General features: G+C 45.1%; 1 protein-coding gene and 1 gene segment (V, D, J or C); one reads left to right on the plus strand and one right to left on the minus strand.

Annotated features, from left to right (window-relative positions):
- Positions 1-10,103, plus strand: part of LOC104834897 — a 12,416-nt gene extending 2,313 nt beyond the window's left edge. Inside the window, 4 exon segments of the C gene segment in view lie at positions 7,106-7,366; positions 7,791-7,838; positions 9,035-9,140; positions 9,626-10,103. Coding sequence covers positions 7,106-7,366; positions 7,791-7,838; positions 9,035-9,140; positions 9,626-9,641 — 431 coding nt within the window.
- DAD1 (defender against cell death 1) lies at positions 4,712-17,356 on the minus strand. 2 transcript variants are annotated; one of them, XM_010572561.1, is made up of 3 exons: positions 17,081-17,356; positions 16,010-16,160; positions 4,712-4,797 (listed from the first exon to the last, which is right to left on the minus strand). In XM_010572561.1, the coding sequence occupies exons 1-2, from the start codon at positions 17,319-17,321 to the stop codon at positions 16,030-16,032; spliced, it is 372 nt and encodes a 123-aa protein (XP_010570863.1). In that variant the 5' UTR covers positions 17,322-17,356; the 3' UTR covers positions 4,712-4,797; positions 16,010-16,029. The 2 variants fall into 2 exon arrangements, with proteins under 2 accessions (XP_010570863.1, XP_010570862.1); XM_010572560.1 differs by lacking the exon at positions 4,712-4,797 and adding an exon at positions 15,304-15,455.
- Between the last annotated feature and the right edge of the window lie 3,580 nt (positions 17,357-20,936).

The raw sequence follows: 20,936 nt of genomic DNA on the forward strand, positions 1-20,936 counted from the left end.
CAAATTTGTTCTTGAATCACTCCTTGACTAATTCAGATGGCAAATCCAAGAGAATGGGATGATGGAGTCTGTACTACACCATCGATCACTAGGTGAGCTGTGAAGTAACAGTAAAGAAACTAATTTTTAAGACAGGAATCTCACTGCAGACTAAATAAATGAGGAATGAAATGAAGAATAGAATTTGTGAGGCAGGTGGGTTTCTGGAAGCAATGGGATAAATATGATGGAGGGGAATATTAAGGAACAGGTGTTTGGGAGTTTGAAAGATGCAAAACACCACATGAAGAGAAAGTAAGTCAGAAAAAAGTCCTAGATATATGGATCTGTCTAATCATAGAGATAAATAAGATTTCCCTTTGTGGAGTATTTAATTGTTGAAGGTTCCATTCAATAGCACTCTGGATATTGTAGAGGCCTGTGCTATTGTGTGACTATGGATATAGTTACAAACTCACATTTGGATCTGGGATGAGACTTCTGGTTTTGCCAGGTACATTTATGCTGATTTTTTGCCTAATTTGCCAGATTGTTGTGAATACACACCAAGATCCGGGAAATGGCAGCTGTCAAATGCATAGTAGTCTGAGGTCTCACCTTAACCGGTGGAATTTATTCCACAGCTGCTATCCAAGCAGTCTTCCTTGAGGCAGCTGCAGGCAGGCATGTGCTTTCAGTGCTCTTCCATCAATTGCATTCCTGTGATAAGCTAAGACAAAGCCTCTTTTTCCTCTTCTGTTAAGTAAGTCATGTGGATTTGTTCTCTCCTAATGGTAAATCCATGCCACTTCCATTGGCCTCAGGCAGTCAGGGATGATATCAGTCAGATGAAAATGCATCGAAATAAAAGGATGGCTATAATATTGATATGGCTGGACATGAGCCGGCAATGTGGACTCACAGCCCAGAAAGACAACCGTATCCTGGGCTGCATAAAAAGAAGCATGGCCAGCAGGTCGAGGGAGGTGATTCTGCCTCTCTGCTCTGCTCTGGTGAGACCCACCTGGAGTACTGCATCCAGCTCTGGAGTTCTCAGTACAGGAAAGACATGGACCTGTTGGAGTCAGTCCAGAGGAGGGCCACAAAATGATCGGAAGGATGGAACACCATCTCCTATGAGGAAAAGCTGAGAGAGTTGGGGTTGTTTCACCTGGAGAAGGCTCTGGGGACACCTTGTTGAGGCCTTTCAGTACTTAAAAGGGGCTTATAAGAAAGATCGGGACAGATTTTTTTAGTAGGGTCTGTAGCAATAGGACAAGGGGTAATGTTTTTAAACTGAAAGAGGATAGATTCAGAGTAGATACAAGGCAGAATTGTTTTATGATGAGGGCGGTGAAACACTGGAAGAGGTTGCCCGGAGAGGTCATAGATGTCCCATCCCTGGAAACATTCAAGGTCAGGTTGGATGGGGCTCTGAGCAACCTTTATCTAGGTGAGGATGTCCCTACTCATTACAAGGGGGTTGGACTACATGACCTTTAAAGGTCCCTTCCAACCCAAACCATTCTATGATTCTATGATTTAGAAAATATCCACTTATGATGATTATCACCATTTTAGCTAGTCTTTGCTTGTAGCAGAATCCCACCAAGAAACAGTATACTTATAACATTTTTAATATTAGTGTTGCAATGGGAGTTGGACTGCCTTGTCTGGACTGGTTTGTCTGATGTATAGATACTGTATTATCCACAAATATTGCAAGTGCATTCTGTTCGTGAGTGGGACTTGAATTGAGATTTGCCTAGCTGTCGCAGCTATAAGGCCATACTTAACGCTTACTCCTGCTACTGCGTACCTAAGTGAGAGTATATGAATCCTGAAGTAGTAGAATTAGAAGACTTAGATTGCCTTTGGAACTACCTGCGAAGCTCTAAGATCTAGACAGGGTCACAGTGTGCCACTGAAACATGTAAGGAGGTAACTGTAACCAAGGTCAAAGGGGTTCTTGCAAAGGTTTCCTGGGTTGTGTGAATTATGGGAGTGGAGGAGTATACAAGCTGACATTAGGAAAAGGAACCTTGCTGGTGATCAAGCCAGGTGGGTAGTAAATGGTGAAATATTCAGGAGAAAACTTGGACTGAAAGGCAGTGGCCCTAACTACATGTCACAGTGAACAGATATTTTAGGTGATGTTACAGATGGAAAAACAGATTTTTCCTAGTATTGCCCCAAAAAGTGTAACAGACAATTGTAACCAGTGAACGAATGAATGTTTTTTTATTTGATCTCCCTGTTTCTGATCCTGATAATTTTCTAGTAGATTTCTTTGGTACTTTGATGGTGACTTAAATCAGTGTGTTTCATCACTGCTCCCTTAAGTTATTCCCTGCTCTGGAATGTCTGTTGACCTGATTGTCAGTATGCATTGGGAAAACCTGTCTACATTTCTGTAGAGGTTGATACCAGTGTGCCAATCACGGATATGTGAAACTCACATTTGGAACTGGGACCCAACTTCTTATTACCCCAAGTAAGTTTGAGCTTTCTGTTCCATATTAACAGCAGGATATCATTTTGGTGTGAAATAGACATTTACATCTGAGGCAATTCCACAAGTGTAAGAACAAAAGTTCTTCTGACTTTTTGACATCAACATAAAAATGATCTCCCACCTGTTTTTAGAAAGAGATTTTAGGTTGATTCATTTGAAAGGTTTTTTTTCTTACTCATTTCACAAATGTGATTTTTTTGCCTGGCACTACAGGAATCGTTAACCTCTAATTCAGGAAGTTTCTTTTTTTTTGAGTTGAAATTATTTGAATTGAGGGTTGGACTAGATGACCTTTAAGGGTCCTTTCCAACCCAAACCATTCTATGACTCTATGAATTTTTTTCTAGAAACTAAATCTCTGGCATATAAATTTGAAAACTTGTTCTGGCAATTAAAACCCTCTCTGATTTTGGAAGAAAAAGCATGCAAATGTATTTTGTGAAAATGACAGACGTTCTCTGGAGGTTCATGAGCAGCCACTTCAAGTCTTTTTGTTTCCAGATAATTGTTACACAAATGGGTTAAGCCATGTCATTCACTTGTGAGCTTTAAAGAGTGGATTAGATAAGCAGAATTGCTCCCTCTGACCCCCCAAAATCTTTCATTAACATTGTTGAAAGGAGCAGTAGAGGAGATCATAGTAGATCTCTCCCACAGTTTAGGTGATGCATGAGTAAATCTACACATGAACACAAATAGGGTATTGCCTCCCAATATGAAATTTAAGAAAACTTCATCTCAACTTTTTCTTAATGTGAACACATGCTATAAGCCCAGTATTTATCCTGTTTTGGTACTAGAAAACAATTTAGTCCATTGAATGCTTGATTTCTCCTCACATACTAGGTATCTTTCTCTATTAATTTTTGGCTTTAGTTTTGGTTTGGCTAGAAATCTTCCCCTTCAAAGGTTTGTGAGAAAGGTCTTGGATGGTTTTGGCAGTTTGACTTCCCCAAGTGTAATTATAGAGGCAATGACAAACACATTTTTGGGATGGGGACCAGAATTATGCCTGAACCCTATAAGTGATGCAGCATATTCACATTTGCAAATACTGAATCTCTGTATAGAGTCTTTGTACTTTGGATGACTTGGCTGATGCTGGACTAGGACCTGGCTTCTTTTATTTGAGTGCCTCCAGACATGAGCACTGGAAGTCTGGAGAAGGGTTGAGGTACTAAATGTGGACATCTAGTCTTGCTGTAGACATCCTAGTACCCATGCAGCACTGGCAGATTTCACAAAGGACCTCTCATAGACCTTTTCGAACCTCCATTGGAGGACAGCCAGCAAACATCACTAAAGTGCTTGTAACTGGAGTTGCTCCTCTGGGGTCAATATTAGCCTGTATGTGTAAGGGGGTATATATTTCCTCTGAGTTGGGCAATAGCTCCGGGTTGACTTGAGCTGTGGAATATCATGTCTCAGTGTCTTGATTTCAGCTGGGATAGAGTTAATTTTCTTCTTAGTAACTGGTACAGTGTGTTTTGGATTTATGTGACAATGTTGATAACACACTGATATTTTAGTTGTTGCTAAGTAGCACTTATCCTAAGTTAAGGATTTTTCAGTTTCCCATGCTCTGCCAGCAAGGAGCTGCACAAGAAGCTGAGAGGGAGCATAGCCAGGACAGGTGACCCGAAGTAGCCAAAGGGATATTCCATACCATAGAACAACATGCTCAGTATATAAACTGGGGGGAGTTGGCCAGGAGGGGTGGATCGCTGCTCGGGCACTGGTCAGCGAGTGGGGAGCAATTGCATTGTGGATCACTTGGTTTTTCTATTTTTTTCTTTTTTTGTTAAAAAAATATATTCCTTTTCATTACAATTATTATTAGTATTAGTATTACATTTTATTTTACTTTAGTTATTAAATTGTTCTTATCTCACCCCATGAGTTTTACTTTTTTCCAATTCTTCTCCCCATCCCACTGCAGGGAGGGGGGGAAAAGTGAGCGAGCAGCTGTGTAGTGCCTAATTGCTGGCTGGGCTTAAATTACAACACTCAGGCTGAGGAATGGTAAGAGGATCAAAGACCTCTACCACACCAGCTCCAGTCTGACGGGAGATTCAAAGAGTTTGCTTTGCAGGGAGTGGAGAATGAGATAAATCTCTGTATAATACAAGCTGTGTGTTAAACCAGTTCAGGATTTCTACTGCAGCTTGTTTGGAAAAAAAGGCATAGGTCTCAGTCTGATGTTGAAACAGGCTTCTACTGCTCCCTCCCTGAATCAGCCTCTGGAGTTGGCTTCCTCTGTAGACTGGTCAGGCATAGCATTCCAACAGCTACGGCTCTTCCACCTGGAAGACATCCTTCAGTAAAGATGAAATTAGGCAGGGTGGACAGCTCAGAGTATCATAATTTACTTCTTAATCTTTCCTGCAAATACATGTGATAAATATCAATACAGCATCTCCAACACATCCGTCAACTCATTAAGACAGAATAACAGGAAACATAAGTCACAGTGCTGTGGTTATAATAGCTGACATTTACCAAGACTGCTATCTGCAAACTTTCATAACAGTGTGCAAATATGCAAAGGAACTGATCGGAAAAATACTCTAGCACCAGAATGAAGCCAGCAGCCACTCTGAGCAAGAATGAGAAATGATTATTTTGCAAAACAGGTGCTGCTGAAACTGCCTGCAAAAAACAGACCTTATTTTTTTATCTGCTCATGTTAAAAGCATTGCACAGATTGAAAGGGAGAAAAACACCCTAATTTAGAAAGAGGTGGATATGTAGCTTTTCAGAAAGCATAGTACTCATGAAAGAGAAGCAGAACAGCTCAATCAATTCCCCCTCTTCTCTTTCGTATCCATGTACTCCATAACAATGAAGTACCCTAGTTCATCTGTATTTTATAGAGGGATCTACCATCAGGCCTATTATCTGCTCCTGTCTTCCTCTCCCTAACAAATGATCACTGAAATCTGTTTCTAAAGCAAAACTGGGAGTATGGGAGGTGGGAAGTGGTGTTGAAGGAGTCAGAACATACATTAAACCATATTCTGCGTATTTGGGAAAGAAACACTCTCATCAGGTTTTTCAAAGCCAGGGCAAAGCTGGGATAGTTGAACTGCAATTCAGGAGAAGGGCCAGAGAATGACTCATTAGGCATTGTGGACTAGTTTTCTTCTGAGATCATACTAATAAAGAAGTGTGGCTGTTTCTCTAAGGGGCTGACAAATGGCAACTGAACAGGTGAAAAGCACTTATCTCAGTGATAGAACCAGGGTCTGCACTTGCATAAGATTTTGAGACAGTTTGTAAAAGCCAAGATTTAGTCCAAACTTCCCCCATGGGAAAAAATTAAAACTTATTCATGTGGGAACTAAGCTGCCTGTAGTGTTTCTACAATATTTATCAGTGTGGTGTGTGAACAGGGATGAAGCAATTATTAATCTAAACTCCCAACCCTGTATGATAAAACTTCATGAGTTTATAAATGTGAACTGAAGCTCCAGTTCAAACATGTGATTGTGAAGTCCAATGGAAAATGCAGCCACAGGGTTCCTGAGAGCCCCAAATCTGCATCTTGGCTACAGTATGTCTTTAGTGATATTTCATTTGTTCATCATTAGAGTACTGCAATGCCCATAACATTTTATTATTATGTGTGAACAAAGATTTAGGAAAGCACCTTCTCAAAGTATCAGACTTCAAGAGCTGGACAAGGTGAGATGTATGCTTAGAGTACAAGTTTACAAAGCTAAATGTGCAAAGAAGGGTTTAACCACAGGTAGTGTTTTGATATGTGTGGAAAATCCTAGTCTAACTGACATGCTAAAAGAATTTGAACCAAGAAAACAGAATAAACCCAAGCTGTCTTATATCTGCAGCCTTTAGTTCCCCAAACCCCTCTTCTGCAGGGTAAAATTTAGTAAAAAAATCTTGCACTGCACTGTCAGGTGGTGGAACATAGCAAAACATTCATTTGTTTCATCTTTCTTTCCCTAAATGCAACCATGTGTTCCTACTTTGCAGTGGCTTTCCTAGCTTTCTCCTGTAGGAACAAAATTACGTAGACTGGTGGTAAATAGGGACACCCTTAAGACTTAGTAGTTTATCCACTGTCCCTCAGGACAGGTGGAGGAAGTGGGAGTTTGAATGTCAGTCGTGGATTTGGCTACACATTTGCAGAAAAGGCAGAATGCGCCTGGGCTGCTCAGTTCTCTCCAGACACATTACATCTGTGGCAGTGAAGCAAGAAAAGAGTGCTCTCTGCCTGTTATACACATTCCTGAATGCATCCAGTCCGAGATCCAAAAGGAAGCCCAGGCTGCAGACTAGAGTTGAATGAGTTGTTACAGAAAGGAATGACCAGGTTAGATATGGACATCTAGGGTGTGGATGCCCCCATCAGTATCATTTGAGATGCTCTAGGGATCCTGCCTGACCACTCTCTGTGGCTCCCATAAAAAAATAAGTCTCATGTAGCTCCTGCATCATCTGCTGTGGATGCCTTGGTTCTCTAAAGGTGTCCTAGCACAACTTCCCACTGGAATAATGGAAAAACCTCCATACCTAATGTCTGTGTGTTAAGACTGAAGGAACTATGACTGTGTACTCTCATCTAATGTCTCGTCTCCTCTCCATTTTCAGATGTTACTCCATCTCCTTCAGTCTACAGGCTGATCTCTAAAGATGATGAGGATTTGGAAATGTGCCTTATCACAGATTACTCCCCTGAAAAGCTTAAGAGTAAGGCTGATAAGCAGACAACTGCCCTCGTGGACGTGGCAACACCCGAGAACAATCAGGAAGTGAGCTACCTGTCAACCTACTGGGCCAAGAAAGATGAAATGGAGTGTGGTGCAAATCATGAGGGCGTTGGAGAACTGAAGGGCGAGGATCCTGAAAGTGGTAATGGCATTTTTGGATGTGTGTACAGGGCTAGAGGTAGTCTGGTCTCTGTACTATTAGCATGAGCAGAACTTGTTCACATCTCCCAACCCTGCAAGCAATGCTGAATTATGGTCCCACACTCCAGAGGAGTGTTGCCTTGTTGCCTCTGTTTTCTTTTGCCTTCTTCCTCGGTGGAAACAAGATTAAGGGTCAGTAGGCTGGTACAGTCACAGCAGAGCTCTTAAAATCACACTGTGGGGGATATAAAGCTTGAAATTCATTTGTCTGATGAGACTCTGAAGTTTAATTAGATTAGATGTTATGCTGCCCTGAAAACAGCAGAAATGGGGGTTTACTGGCCAGAAACTCTAATCCAGCCCTTCTAAGTAGAGCTAAGAAATACATTTCTGTTATTAATTAAATTTATTGTTACTATCTGCAGGTGCCAGCACTGTCTGTGTTACAGAGGTGTCTCTAAACTTCAGGACAGGTATGTACACAGCGTTTGAGGAGTAAAGCTTGGCCTGATTAAAGGAAATGTCTTCCCAAGTTTTTGCTAATGTTCCTTGTTTGCAGAATTCCTGTTGGAGCAAAAAGTTCAGACTGGAAATTTCCAAAAGGGCCCCACAGGCTTTAAACATCAAGGCTGGAAATCATTGGGTTAATGTAGTCTTCCAGATATGAGCTGGTAATTTTATGTGACCAGTGTAGGCAGTGCCTACATGTTCTTGCTAGGACTAGCCAAACAACTACTCCCCCTCACATAATGATTTAAGGTACTGATATGAGTCAGCCTTACTGGATGTTTGTCTGCATTTCAGACTTCAAAAGAGTTGGGTTTTTTGGGGGTGCACAAACACCTAATGAACCAAAAGATAAGCGGGTGGTTTCTGCAGTGTGTGCTCAGAAGCAGGCTTGCCCTAAAGATATGGTGCATCTGAGCATGCTTTGCTTTAGCTCATGGCTGTGGGAGTATATTAGCCAGTGCTGGAGCCCAAGCAGTTGCTGTTCCTGCTAGTTCAAAGGAGCTGAGCCTGTCTTTGCACTTGCCCTGTTTGCAAAACAGCTGTACTTTTGTAAACATGCAGCCTTGCTGAAAATAAACCAATTAGCCAAATGTTTCCAAAACACCACTTCAGAAAAATACTCACGGGTAAACTTGGGTGATTTGATCAGTCATTTCAGAGAGAGGTTTTCAAAGATAAACATAAAATGACTTTTTGATAACAGCTCCCTGCTTCCCCAATATAGAACAATGTATTTTCAAATGAAAAAGGCTTTGTAACTTAAGATTAATAGAAGATCCAAGTAGACTTTGTGTTCTTTGAATAAAATTTAACTTGGTTTTTCCTCTGGCCATCTTAAAAAAAATTAGGTAGAGGGAAGAGGGACACCTCCAGCACCCTGGGTTCATAATACACTGTATTTAAAACAGCTAGATGGCTGGCAGACTTGCATATTGGATACTTAAGTGGTTATTGAATGAAAACCTGGCCCTTGAAACACTAACTGGAAGAAATGAAAGTCTCTCAGTGAGACAGTCCTGCTCACTGTCTTGTTAGCTATCCTACAAGCTGACTCAATCACACAAAGTGGAACAGCTTCATTAAGAAGTGCTTTTAAGTCTGTCTGGAAGCGAGGATGTCTCACTGCTTTTGTGACTTTCATTCTCTGTTACTTTTACAGATGAAAACCTGAACATGCTGTCTTTATCACATCTGGGCCTGAAAGTAATTTTAATGAAAGCAATAATTTTTAATGTGCTGATGACGATGCTTATGTGGAAAAAAAAGTGAGTATGCATGGGGGGTAGTAAAGCCTCTGACAGAAAACTTCTGGATCAGTTCATTAGCTATGAATGTTTCTTCTCTCTGTAATAACTGTTTATGCAGTCTATCCATGCACCTTTTGTCTATCAACGGTAAAATCCCTCCACTCCTTTGGCCATATCACTGTTTTTGATCACCCCTCATTTCTATTTAGTTTTCCTTATCCACACGCAAATTTAACTTTTTTCTTCTTTCTAGACATCTCTCCCTTCTATTTCTACATCCACCCCTTCCCTTATCTGCATTCATCCATCAGATTCATCCCATGACCAGTCTCCAGCTGCGAAAGTTTGATGTTTATTGACTTTAAGACCTCAGACCTAATATATTAGTTTTGGCTCAGTATCTCTTTCTCCTCTTTCTATTGCCTAGACACTTCAGGTCTATAATAGTGTAGCTGTGACTGTATCCCAAATAATGATTTAACATACCTTTATTTTTGTTACAGGAATGCAAGTAATTAGATAGTGCAGTCCTGAATTACCAAAAAATCTGCTGAGGAATCTTTACCAGAGCATCGTGTGCAAGAGGGAACACAGGCATTCCTGTTGCAAGGGATATCACTTGCCGTTTCTGGATATCACACCAGCCATTATAGTCTAAATTGCTTTATTTGCATTGTTATAAAGCTACTTAAAAACAAGCTTAAAATTTTGCTGCTCCAGATGCCTGATTCATTTAGCATGACAATGCTTCTTTTTGCATGAAGCATAGTTTGCTGTAACTATAAACTGCCAAACATCACTATTATTTGCATTAAAATGACACACAATTTCTGCTTGGGGCAGTGTTCTTTCTTGAAAACTTCAAGCTAAATATCACTTGAATGTTAATTTTTCGTATTTTGGTAGCTTTCAGGTATGCACTCCTTAGAGTGCACCCCCACAGACACCATTTCAGCTGCAAATGAAACACTCACTCTGAAAAGCAAAGGGAGACTTATTCAGGGTGCTATGCACCATGTCCTGCTATCTCTTGCTAGATCAGAGCAAGGTATCTTTTTTTTTCCCCTAAAAGATACACTGCTAGGTCTCCCAGAATTCCTGAATTCAGTGAAATTCTCACTTCATTATCACAGAACAAAAGAATGTTTTTTTAGTATTTTTTAAAGTCTATCTGGCCGTAACATTTTCTGAATTTAAACCAGCTTAAGATTTGGCTTTGCATTTAGTAAAAATACAAACTACTTTTGTTCTTTTTGTTTAGTTCTAACAACCTTAGATTTCCCAATTTCTTTTTGTAATCTTTGCATAAAACTATACTGACATATTTACCTGTCCATGTGTGCACTCCTTGGAAACAGTGCATGCATGTGAAATTCGCATGCTGCTAATTCTTGAATTGTACTGGCAACCACACTGATGTCTTGGCATTTCTTTAGGCCTTTGGCTGCTATTAAAAAATTCTTATAAAAAAAGTAAGAAACTTGTTTGTCTTTTAATGTGTAGTTTGAGGACCTTGTTTTACACTTCAGATGAGCTTTAGAAATGAGCCTGGCTTTTGGGGTGAAGGAGGGAAGGGGAGTCCCGACTATCCTCTTCAGCCTGACTTGGCCACCAGGCACTGTTTGCAATAACTGGCTGGATCCACTGCGGGGTGGGGAATAGCTACAAAGTCCCTTTCTGGGACATCCTTGCTGTGTCTGGGTGAGAACAGCATGGCTGGCTCGGAGGGAGGGAAATGGAGGAGAGCACCTCTCCTCCAAGAGTAGACTCTGCTATGTGAAGACAACAGTAAAATATGGCTTGCCCACAGTGAGAGGACTAGTAAGCAGTCCAGGCTGTTGAAGGCAGATGTCTACTGCTATAGGGAACAGAGGAGCCTGAAGTGTCCTGCCTCTCAGTGTCCCCCACTCCCAAGCGTCACTGGAGAACAAGGTACCTACTTTGCATTAATGACACCAACTGACCAGCCTATGTCTCCAGGTTCAGTCTGTCACTGGCAAGACTGGAAATGAAATTTTCTCCTTTTGTGACGCTGATTTCTCTGTCTTCAGAAGAAGCAGCAGAGATTCCTCTGGAGTGAGAAATGAGAAGGGTGCTCTGAAAGAAACACAACCTCCCTTAAAAGCTTGAACCTCGCACCACTGCCTAAACTGAGTGGCAGGGAAAGCCTCACCAGACTGGTGGGGGTGATTCCCCCTCGCAGGGTATGTCCCACCCTGCTGGATTCACAGCCATTGCAAAGAACTCTGATTTTGGAAAGGCTCATGCTTGAAACGCTTTTAGCCAAAAGCCCTGGTGTAGGAACATATTTGCTAATGGTCACAAGAGCATTCCAGACACCTTTAGAAGACCTTGAACACAAGATGATAATAAAGCCAGTTAGAAGAACACAAGTACGCATTCCATGATAAAGCGAACTTGGCACAAAGAACCTCATTTCGGCAGTTTATCTTGACCAATTAGACTTAGACAAGTTTCACATGTTTTAGTTGGTATAACCAATTATGCCTTATGTTTATGCGTGTGTACAGAGATGGTATAACCAATCATATTTTATGATTGTGCGCGTGTACAATGACTTTGCAGAATATGTGATTATAAATATGTGTGTGTTTTAGCAATAAAGGGTCGTCTGTCGTCTGCTTTCAACTTTACAGGCGTCCGTTTATTTCTACCTCCTGCACTCTGGTGCTTCATGTGGGACAGGGTCCCCGTGTGAAGACCATGCCAGCTTCCCTGCCACAGGATCTGGCTCTGCAGTGCTAAGCAGCAACACAACAGTCTCCCTGGTCTTCTGCCACAGTGCTGCCACCTGACCATTTAGCAGGTGGCCTGTCACAGGCTGACAGAGAGTTACTGACCCCTGCTGCCAAGGAACAACTTCAAACTTGCTGGGTGTATTATCCTGATTATTTTATAGTACAGATGTCCAGTGACTCATTCTCTTGTCTCTCCCTTGGCACAAGAGTCACTCTCATTTCTCTCCAGCTATAGAAAGCCCATGGATCTTTAAATGCTAGATTCCAGGCAGCTCTTGAAGCTTACATTTCATTCATAATGAAGTCTACCACTTGACAGGGAAACAGCTTGATGAAGCTGCCTAAACCATATTTGAATTACAAAGCAACTCGTGGCATTTCCCATGATTTCCAACTGATTAACCTCATTCCAGAAACCTTCAGGAAGGTGGAGGAAAAGTTTCCATGCTCATTTACCTTTAGCATCACTTTTTAAAACTAATACCCATCTTAAATTTTTTGTGTTGCACTTCAAACCCACTCCTAGCTGTATGGTCAAGGAGGAAGGACAGTGTGCTCCCTCTGTTTCCACATCTCAGTCTTTTCTCTTCCATGTTAAACAACCCCAGTGATAAGATTTGCTGAGTGGGGGGAATGAGTGTACAGATAAAGTCAAATGTTTTGACTAAAGTGACTCTTAGCATGTGATCTGCAAAACACTAAATTTGTAGTTCTAGTTCAAAGATATTTTCAGATATTAGGCTTTCAATCTCCCACCACCACAATGTGCCCCCCCATCACCACTTTGTGCTTTCTTGTTTATTTTGAGAAAGAAAAACCACAGTGCAAAGCAAAGGCAGGAAATAACACAGTAGGACAGGATGTAGAAGGGGTCTCATGGCCCAGGTGGGGCAGGAAGAGGTCGTATCACCAGTTCCATGACGCCACAATTGAGATCTGGGTCACCTTTTGATGCTCCTCTACACTCTACCACAGAAACCGCTTCCTCTGGAAAGTAGCGTGCAAAACAGGGGGTAGGGGGAGCAGGGCTGGTGTGGCACGTGGCAGGGAGGAGGAGAAGTGTGTGGAAAAGGAGAGCAGACGTTAGACCACAAGCCAAAGTCGAGTGAGGTTAAGGCACCCTCCCTTCCTGCCCTCTCACCGCAGCCTGCTCTTGGGTCTGGGGGTCTTGTTTTGGGTATGGCAGGAAAGATTGAGCTATGCATAGTGTAGGCAGGGGAAAGAAGAATAGAAAATACATTATAAAGTGTGGTGGGGAGAAATCTTAGAAGTGTGTAAGATTTCTGAATTTGTTGATAGGCCTCTGCAGCCTGTTATACAGGCAGTGAATCCATGCAGAAAAATCCTTTCACTTCTGACCCAAAAGAGAAGGGAGGAAGATGGGACAGGCCAGAGAGTCCTCTCACATCGGCAGGGAAGGAGATGTTGCCATGGTCCATCTCTAGCACCCCCTCCCCATGCCAGCTCTGGCCCCCTAATACCTACCTATGGCCAGGAGATGAATTTGCATCTTTTCTAGGGGTTCTGTTGGAGAAAACACCCTGCCCAACCTTTGTCACCTCTCATTAAACATGGTCCTGTACACGAAACAGCCTCTTTTCTTGCCCTCTTCTACAGTGTGAACAGGGACCCAAGCACGGTCTTTATAAGGAGCAGGGCTTATCTACAGACTTGTTGAAGCGTAGTCAGATGTGGGAGTAGCTCTAATAGGACTTGAATTATAGTGCTGAGTTTATGGCAACTAGAGGCATTGCAAGGTGGTAAAAAATCAGGAAAAAAAAGAAACCCCACAGAAAACCCACGGTTCTTCCTTTTCCACAGGCTCCCATGCAATTCTTAGAATTGGCCACAGGAGGGTCCCAGCCTGGAGCTCTCTCTAAAGCCAAACCGTGGGGAGACCGAGTCACACAGACCCACAGGGAGGCACTCGCAGCTTGCACACAGCAGCAGGTGCAGTGGCAAAGGTGGGGGGGACCCTGAGCTGTTCCTCCTCCTGTGAAAGCACATGTCTCTGTCCGCCATGGGCCTGGCTCAGAGAGGGTCCCTCTTATGGGAAAGAAGAGCTCAGTGGCCCATTTACAATCCCTGCATGCTGCCGAGTCCCCTCAGTACAAAGCTGGTACCATTGTAAACAAATCCAGCTTGATGCCTGGGGCTGGAGGAGAGGGTGGTGTTAGACCTGGCATGAATTCCCTGTTCCTACCACAGACCCAGACAGCATCCTTTGAGACAGCCAAGACCCTGCTCCCTCATACCACATTCTTCAGAGGCTATGTTAGGCAAAAGCCCCAGGTTTCACACTTTTATGGCTTTAATGGCTGCAGCACAGCTGGAAATGCTAAAAGATGGTAAACAGGAGCCATAATCTAATGATGAGGTTGAAGCTATCATACCCCATGTTTTATCTCTTGAGCACCAGCAGGCAAGCATTGCTTTGTCACATAGCCTCAACACACGTTACCTATCCAGCGTTTCACCCGCGGAACAAACTAGACAAGCATGAAGGAGGATCAGTACAAGGATGGAGCCTCATGCCTGAAGGTAACCCAGGTAAATTCTGCAGCCAAAGGTGTGGAGCAGCTAGCTGGAGTTAATATCTCATCTTGTGCCCACCATCAGATCACCACAGGGCTCTAATTTTCCATCAGGACAAAGAAGCATTTGGCCTCAATGCAGGGAGCTAGCCTGGGCTTGAGGAGGCAACAGCCAAGGGCCAAAGTTACTGAGTTTAAGCATTTCACAATGCTTTAAAGGGGGAAGGATTTTCAATAAGGTTAAGTCTGAGGGGTGACCTTCTCCCTGGACTCAGAACAGCTCAAGTGCAGATCTGTCCAAAGCACAGACACAGCTTGGCAGCCCCTTCCAACATCCTTGGGTTTATCACCACATCAGACTGAAGAAGAGCTAACACTGGTAGGGTGCCTGTACCACTACCAGGCCTTAGTGAGCCTCTAAGTCCAGCTGGGACATCTAGCTGTGCCCCACGTGCCTTTGAGGGATATCAAAGGGCCTGTAGGAATATGGGTACACCTGGGGATGTGCTGGAGGACACCATCCACTTCCCTCCATTCATGACCACTAACCACAGCCTAAGCCAAATTTTCCACAGCTTTGAAGCCTGGGGGTAGGTTGGCAATAGTTTCCATAAGATAAAGGGGCAGGAAACAGGGAGATGAAAAGGGTAGATGACAACTGTGTTTCCATGACGACTTGTTTCCTGCTTCCTTCTGAAACTGGAGCACAGAAAAAAAGCCTGCTAGTTAGAAAGGGAGGGACGGGGGTAAAAACAGGGAGTCATGCCTGAGAGGGAACTTGGGTGTCAGAAGAACCTCTGCATTTGTCACCAAGAGGGAAAAGACCACAGTACTATAAAGGGTTTTATTGACGGAAAGGATTACAGTAACTGTAATGAGGCAGCAGACCCCTCTATAGGACAGTAGAACCCTCCATAGGGCTGCCTATGGGGAAAAATCTTAAGCCCTGCATCCCCTTCCTCCACCAAGGAAGTAGGTCAGAGTCTGCTGGGGAACAGCATTTCCCAGTGCCAGGCTTTGGCATCAGAGCAATTCAAGACCTGGAAAAAGAGAAAGGCAACATGAGCAATGTTTCTGCGAAGGGAAATACCCCACAAGCTCAGATGATCTTGTGGCCCCCTTGCAACAGTAACAACAGGGCATGTCCTCCACTTTCCAGAACCAAACTTTCTCTGTCCCAAAGTCCCTCCTCTCATCTGCTGAGAAACTCCAGACTTGGACACCAGCCACACCATGGCCTCCAAAGTGACAACCCTCACAAACAGAGCCCAGGAGTTCCAGCTCCCAAAGCCCCTCTTGCAAAGAATGGGGTATTTCTCTCATAAGAGAGAAATGTGGGTAGGTTTCTGTAACACTCCTGGTTAAACTCCCTTTTAAATGATAAAAGCCAAAAAATACATGCACGAAACCAGAAAGCCATAAATCCTAACCCTGTCTCAACCTAGAGGACAACAGCTTAACTGTACTTGGCCAAGACAAAGCTGGGAGCTAGGACTCCTGGATTCGCTATCTTTCTAGTTCTCTCCCAACTCCACAAAAGTACTGAAGTCATGTGAGCTGTGGTTGCCCCTTTTGTGACCCCACGGAACAGTACCTCACAGTCTCTTCTAGAGCTCAGCCAACAAAATTGATGACAACAAGATGGAGGATGGTGTTGGCAAAGAGGAAATCAGCAAATGCCCGCTCCGGTGAAATGCCTTGGAACTCGCCTTTGTTCTGGGGGTTGATCTGGATCCGGAGGCAAACTGCATGGCAGAGAAAGAATGATTAGCAATCACAAAAGGAAGTCATGATGGGAAGCACAGTCTTCTTGGGGCAGCCCATCCCTGTCTGGGTCACTGTTCTACCAGGGTAGTACAAGAAAAGTTAACTCTGTCTTTATGAGCAGGACACTAGCAGGGGATTTGCACAGGGCTTTTACGCAAACAGCTCTCCCATAGCACTACACTACCAGGTGCGGCCAAGTGAGTCCAGAGGGGAACAGGCTTATAACAGGATGGGACTAACATAGAAATGGGGATATTTCTATGTCCTCTATTGGGTGTGTTGTGAAGGTCTGCACGGGAACAAGGTGGTTTTGGGGGCTTTTATGGGACAGCAACACCCTGAAGCTGTCAATGCTAGAGTTCGGGTTTCACCGTGGGACGGTTACTAAAGGGCACCAATACAAGACAGTGAAAGGAAGAGCTCCTTGACTGCCAGGGGGAAGCAAGGACACTCTAGGGCTGATAAAGAGCTGGGCTCTGTGGGGCATATGGGCAGGACCCCCACAGGTTCACAGCTGCTGTCGAGCATCCTGCTGCGGGGCAGGCTGGGCTGGCTGGGGCAGGAGCCTGGGGGTTCCTGGGAGCAGAACCGGGTGTTACGGGGCAAGGGAGGCGGTGATGGAGGTTGCTATGGGGACTCCCTGGCTGCTGGGGTAGGTTTGAGGGCTGCAGTGGGGGACTCCCTTGGGCTGCTGGGGAACGCCTGTGGCTGCTAAGGGAATCCTGCGGTTACTACAAGACATCTAGGCATTTCTAAGACAACTCTCCGACGTCCGGGGGCCTCTGCGCGTTGCTGGGAGTTCCGCGGTCGCTGCGGGAGGCTCAGGCTTTGCTACGGTTGCGAAGGGGATTCCAGGGAAAACCGCGCGGGGCCGGGGCGGGCGTGGCGGGGCACTGACCGCCGAGGATGAAGCTGCCGACGGCGGAGATGAAGCCGCTGAGGAAGGAGTTGAAGGGGAAGGTGCCGACGCCGAGGCAGTAGCCGAACTGGAGCGCCCCGGTGAGCAGCACGTAGAGAAGGTAGGCGTCCAGCACCTTGAGGCGGCTCGGCGTGCCGCTGCCGTACTCCGCCAGGAAGCGCCGCACCACCGAGCCCACCGAGCCCGCGGCCCCCGCGCCGGAGCCCGCCGCACCCGACATGGTCCCGCTGGCCAGGCTGAGGTGGCCGGAAGCAGCTCAAGCAAGCGCTTCCGGGGCACTGCGAGGCAGCGCAGGCGCACGCCGAACTCACCGCCAGGTCAGTGGATGCTGCGCAGGCGCAGTTGCCTTGCCCACGAAAGGGCGGGACTGGGAGGCGCCGCTGTACGCATGCGCATGCACCAGTGTCCCGAAAGGGGCGAGACGGACGGCGTTCTCAGCTGGCGCATGCGCTGAAGGATTTATGAGTCAGAGCTCCCGAAGCTTTCCAAGAGCCAATGAGAGCCAAGCGGCGCCTGTTGCTAGGCTGATTAGAGAGCGGCGCTTTCCAAGAGCCAATGAGAGCCAAGCGGCCCCTGTTGCTAGGCTCGTTAGAGAGCGGCTCCATCAGTAGCCGGTAGCATCTGGGCGAGGTGCGCGTCCACCCGCCGCGTCCCAGCCTGGGGCCCCGCGGGTCGGGGGCGGCCGCGGCCGCAGCGCCGGGTCTCGCTACCCGGGGGCAGCGCTCGCCCTGGTGCAGTGGGGCGGGGGGCCTGCCCGCGGGCAGAGTTTCGCCGTCCCTCGTGGGGAGCAGGCGAGCTGCCCGCCTGCACCTGCCCGTCACAGCTGGCTGCTGTGGGGCCGGCCTGCCCGAAAGGGCCCGTTTGGGGAAAACCAACACTGCTGGGAACGGCGGATCCTGCTGTGGCCTGAGGTGGCCCCCGCTGAGTGGGAGGGGAGAGGCTCAGGGTGTGAGTGTGCATGCGTGTGTTTGCTGACAGTTAACAGGAAGAGTGTCCAGATTCTTCCACAGGGTGCTGGAAGCCTGACTGTTGTGGCCCCCTTCTCAGAGCTGGGGAAAGGCAAAGCATTGTTTTCCTTCCTTTTAATTAAAAACTCTCACGGTGGTGAGCCTGAAGTGAGAGAAAAATGAGTGCTTCTTTTAAGGGTAGGGGGGAGGACTTTTGTTCAAGAGACCAGAAGCAGAGCTTTTCTACCCAGATCTTCCTTCTGTTTAAATCATTCCAAACCAGGGATGCTCTCGATGTGGAGAACTGATACTTCCAAACAGGCTCTGAAACGAAGGTGGGGCATTTTCCTATCTCCTGCCCTTTGGCAGAAGTGATATTTGTGTGTCACTTGAACTACATCATGGCATCAATCCTGTAGCCTGAATCTTTGGAGACCTTGTCCCTTGTAACTTGTGTGCTTGCTCCATGTGGATGTCTTCTCCTTACTCACACTTGGGATAGGGATAGAAATACCCCCAAGAAACAACAGTTGTTTTTATGTGATAGAGAACGCACCCATCTGGGGAGTGGACAGGGGAAGTGTGTACACACTCCCTTCTTTGGTTTCAATTTGTGTACAGTGTTTCACCTTTGAAGTCCATGTTTGTAAGTGGTAGGGCTGAGCTGGGATGTTTACAGGTGCCCCATCCTTTGATCAATGCCTCCAGTGCCTCCTGAAGGAGCCTCAGCCTGTAGAAGAGACCTACATTTCTGAGGTCAGTTTCTGTGGTTAGGAGATGGGACTAACAGCATGATTTTGCTAGGACATAGTCTGGGAGGTTACCTGTCGTTCTTCTACAGCCTCTAGTATCCTGATGTGTTAAAGTCTCACCAGTCATAGAAGTAATTGGGACCTGAGCATGCATATTCCCCCAGGGTTTCTCTGCAGTGCCCATAAGGGGACTAGGGCCTTTTTCCCTTGATCATTGCCCATTTCTGTGGCATCTCTGGGAATAATCATTTGCCTGTGTCCCCTCTCTTTCCAGCACAGGAGCAAAGGCATGTGTGGGAATGGGTTCCACAGCCATGTCCCTTGCTTCTTCCCTCAAGTGGTAGCAACTGCTGCTTTTGTGGAGGTCCTCTGCATATTCACATCTATAGAGAACCATCAGAAACTGTAGGGTTTCTTCTTCACCTTACCAAAGCCAGACAGCTCTATGACACCACGTCCTGGGTGAAGATGGTGGCTGCAGTCTTGGGGCACTCCAACAATTTTGGTAGTGCTCGGGATTGCTGGGACCTGTGGGAATTTGCCATGCTGATGAGCAAAGAAAGACAGGTTGGAAGTCATCTCCTTTAATCAGAGAATGCCTACATTTGTTGTCTTCTCCATGGCCCTAAAGAACAGTGTTTTGGGAGGAAGATAACAATTGCTACCCCAGAGCTAAGCTGCACATAAAATACTGGTGAGCTATGGAATGGAGAGGTGAAATATAAAGTAGTGGACCTCCAAGTTCAAAAGGTGGTGATCAATACTGCAAAGTCCAACTGGCAGACAGTTATTAGTGGAATCCTTTGGGGACCAACATTATCTTATTAACAACCTGGATGGTGGGACAGAGTTCACTCTCAGCTAGTTTGTGGATGATACCAAGTTAGAAGGAGCAATTGATATACTGGAGGGCAAGGCTGCTATTGAGGCTGACCTTGACAGGCCAAGAAATGTATGAAAAGAAACACTACCAAGTTCAGTGAAGTTTAGACCAAAGTCCTGATCCTTTTGTAGGATAACCTCATGGAACAGAAGAGTCTTGGAGCTGATTGGCCGGAAAGCAGCTTTGCAGAAAGAGACCTGGAGTTACTGTGAACAAGTGAACATGACTCAGTAAAGAAAGCATTTTTTGGCCGTCTTAAAAAGAGCATAGGTAGCAGGCCAAGGAAGGTGATTCTTCCCTGTGTTCAGCACTTGCACAACCCCTTCTGCAGTACTGGGTTTAGTTTGGGTCTCCCCAGTATATGGTAGACTTTAGTATACTGGAACAAGTCAGAGAAGGCTTACGTGGGAACTTACTGTGACATTCAGCTACCTTTTGGTGGGGTACATAAAAGGCAGAGCTAGATTATTCTTGCAGGTGCACAAAGACAGAATGAGAACCAATGAGTGCAACATGAGAAATTTCAGTCAGATATTCAGAAAAGTTTTTTTCACAGTATATTAAACACTGGAACAAGGACCCTGAAAAATTCTTGAATATCTTGTAGATTTTCAGAACTGAACTGGACAAGGCCTTGAGCAGCTGCTCCAGTTTGGGCCTGCTTTCAGTGGGAGTTGAACCAGAGATCTCCAGAGGTCTCTTCCAGACTATATTACTCTGATTTATGATCATCTAATGATGCTACAAATGATGATTTTAAAAACACCCTACAAGGACCCTATAGTCAGGTACTCCTATTTTCTACACTTCTAACACCCTTGCAACTCCCACAGAGATTTTCTGCCCATTTTTCTGTAGTACCACTTCCTTTTGCTCCCCTTAAGCATCTCCTTGCCCACTAATAACATATAATGCAACTGAAAGTGTAATTGCATCTATGTATTGCATGTATTTGCCAGGTGATGGTAAGGCAAAGAGGTACAACAGAGCAGAGTAGCACAACCTTACCTCCATCAAGAGTTGAGTAACAGAGTGTAATGAGCCATGACAGACAGGACAGTGCAAACGAGCTGAGTGTAATGAGCCCTGGTCTGGATCATGTATTAACAAGTGGCAGAATAATACCTGAACCTGCTGGAAAGACATATCACAATATCATCTTGGATGGTTCCCACTCTTACATCAGAACTTCCTCATTACCAAACATCCTATGCTGTTGATTTATTACTAGCTCCAGGAACATCATCAAAGTA

Source organism: Haliaeetus leucocephalus, unplaced genomic scaffold (assembly GCF_000737465.1).
Source record: "Haliaeetus leucocephalus isolate CR32 unplaced genomic scaffold, Haliaeetus_leucocephalus-4.0 Scaffold344, whole genome shotgun sequence".
NCBI classification, from domain to species: domain Eukaryota; kingdom Metazoa; phylum Chordata; class Aves; order Accipitriformes; family Accipitridae; genus Haliaeetus; species Haliaeetus leucocephalus.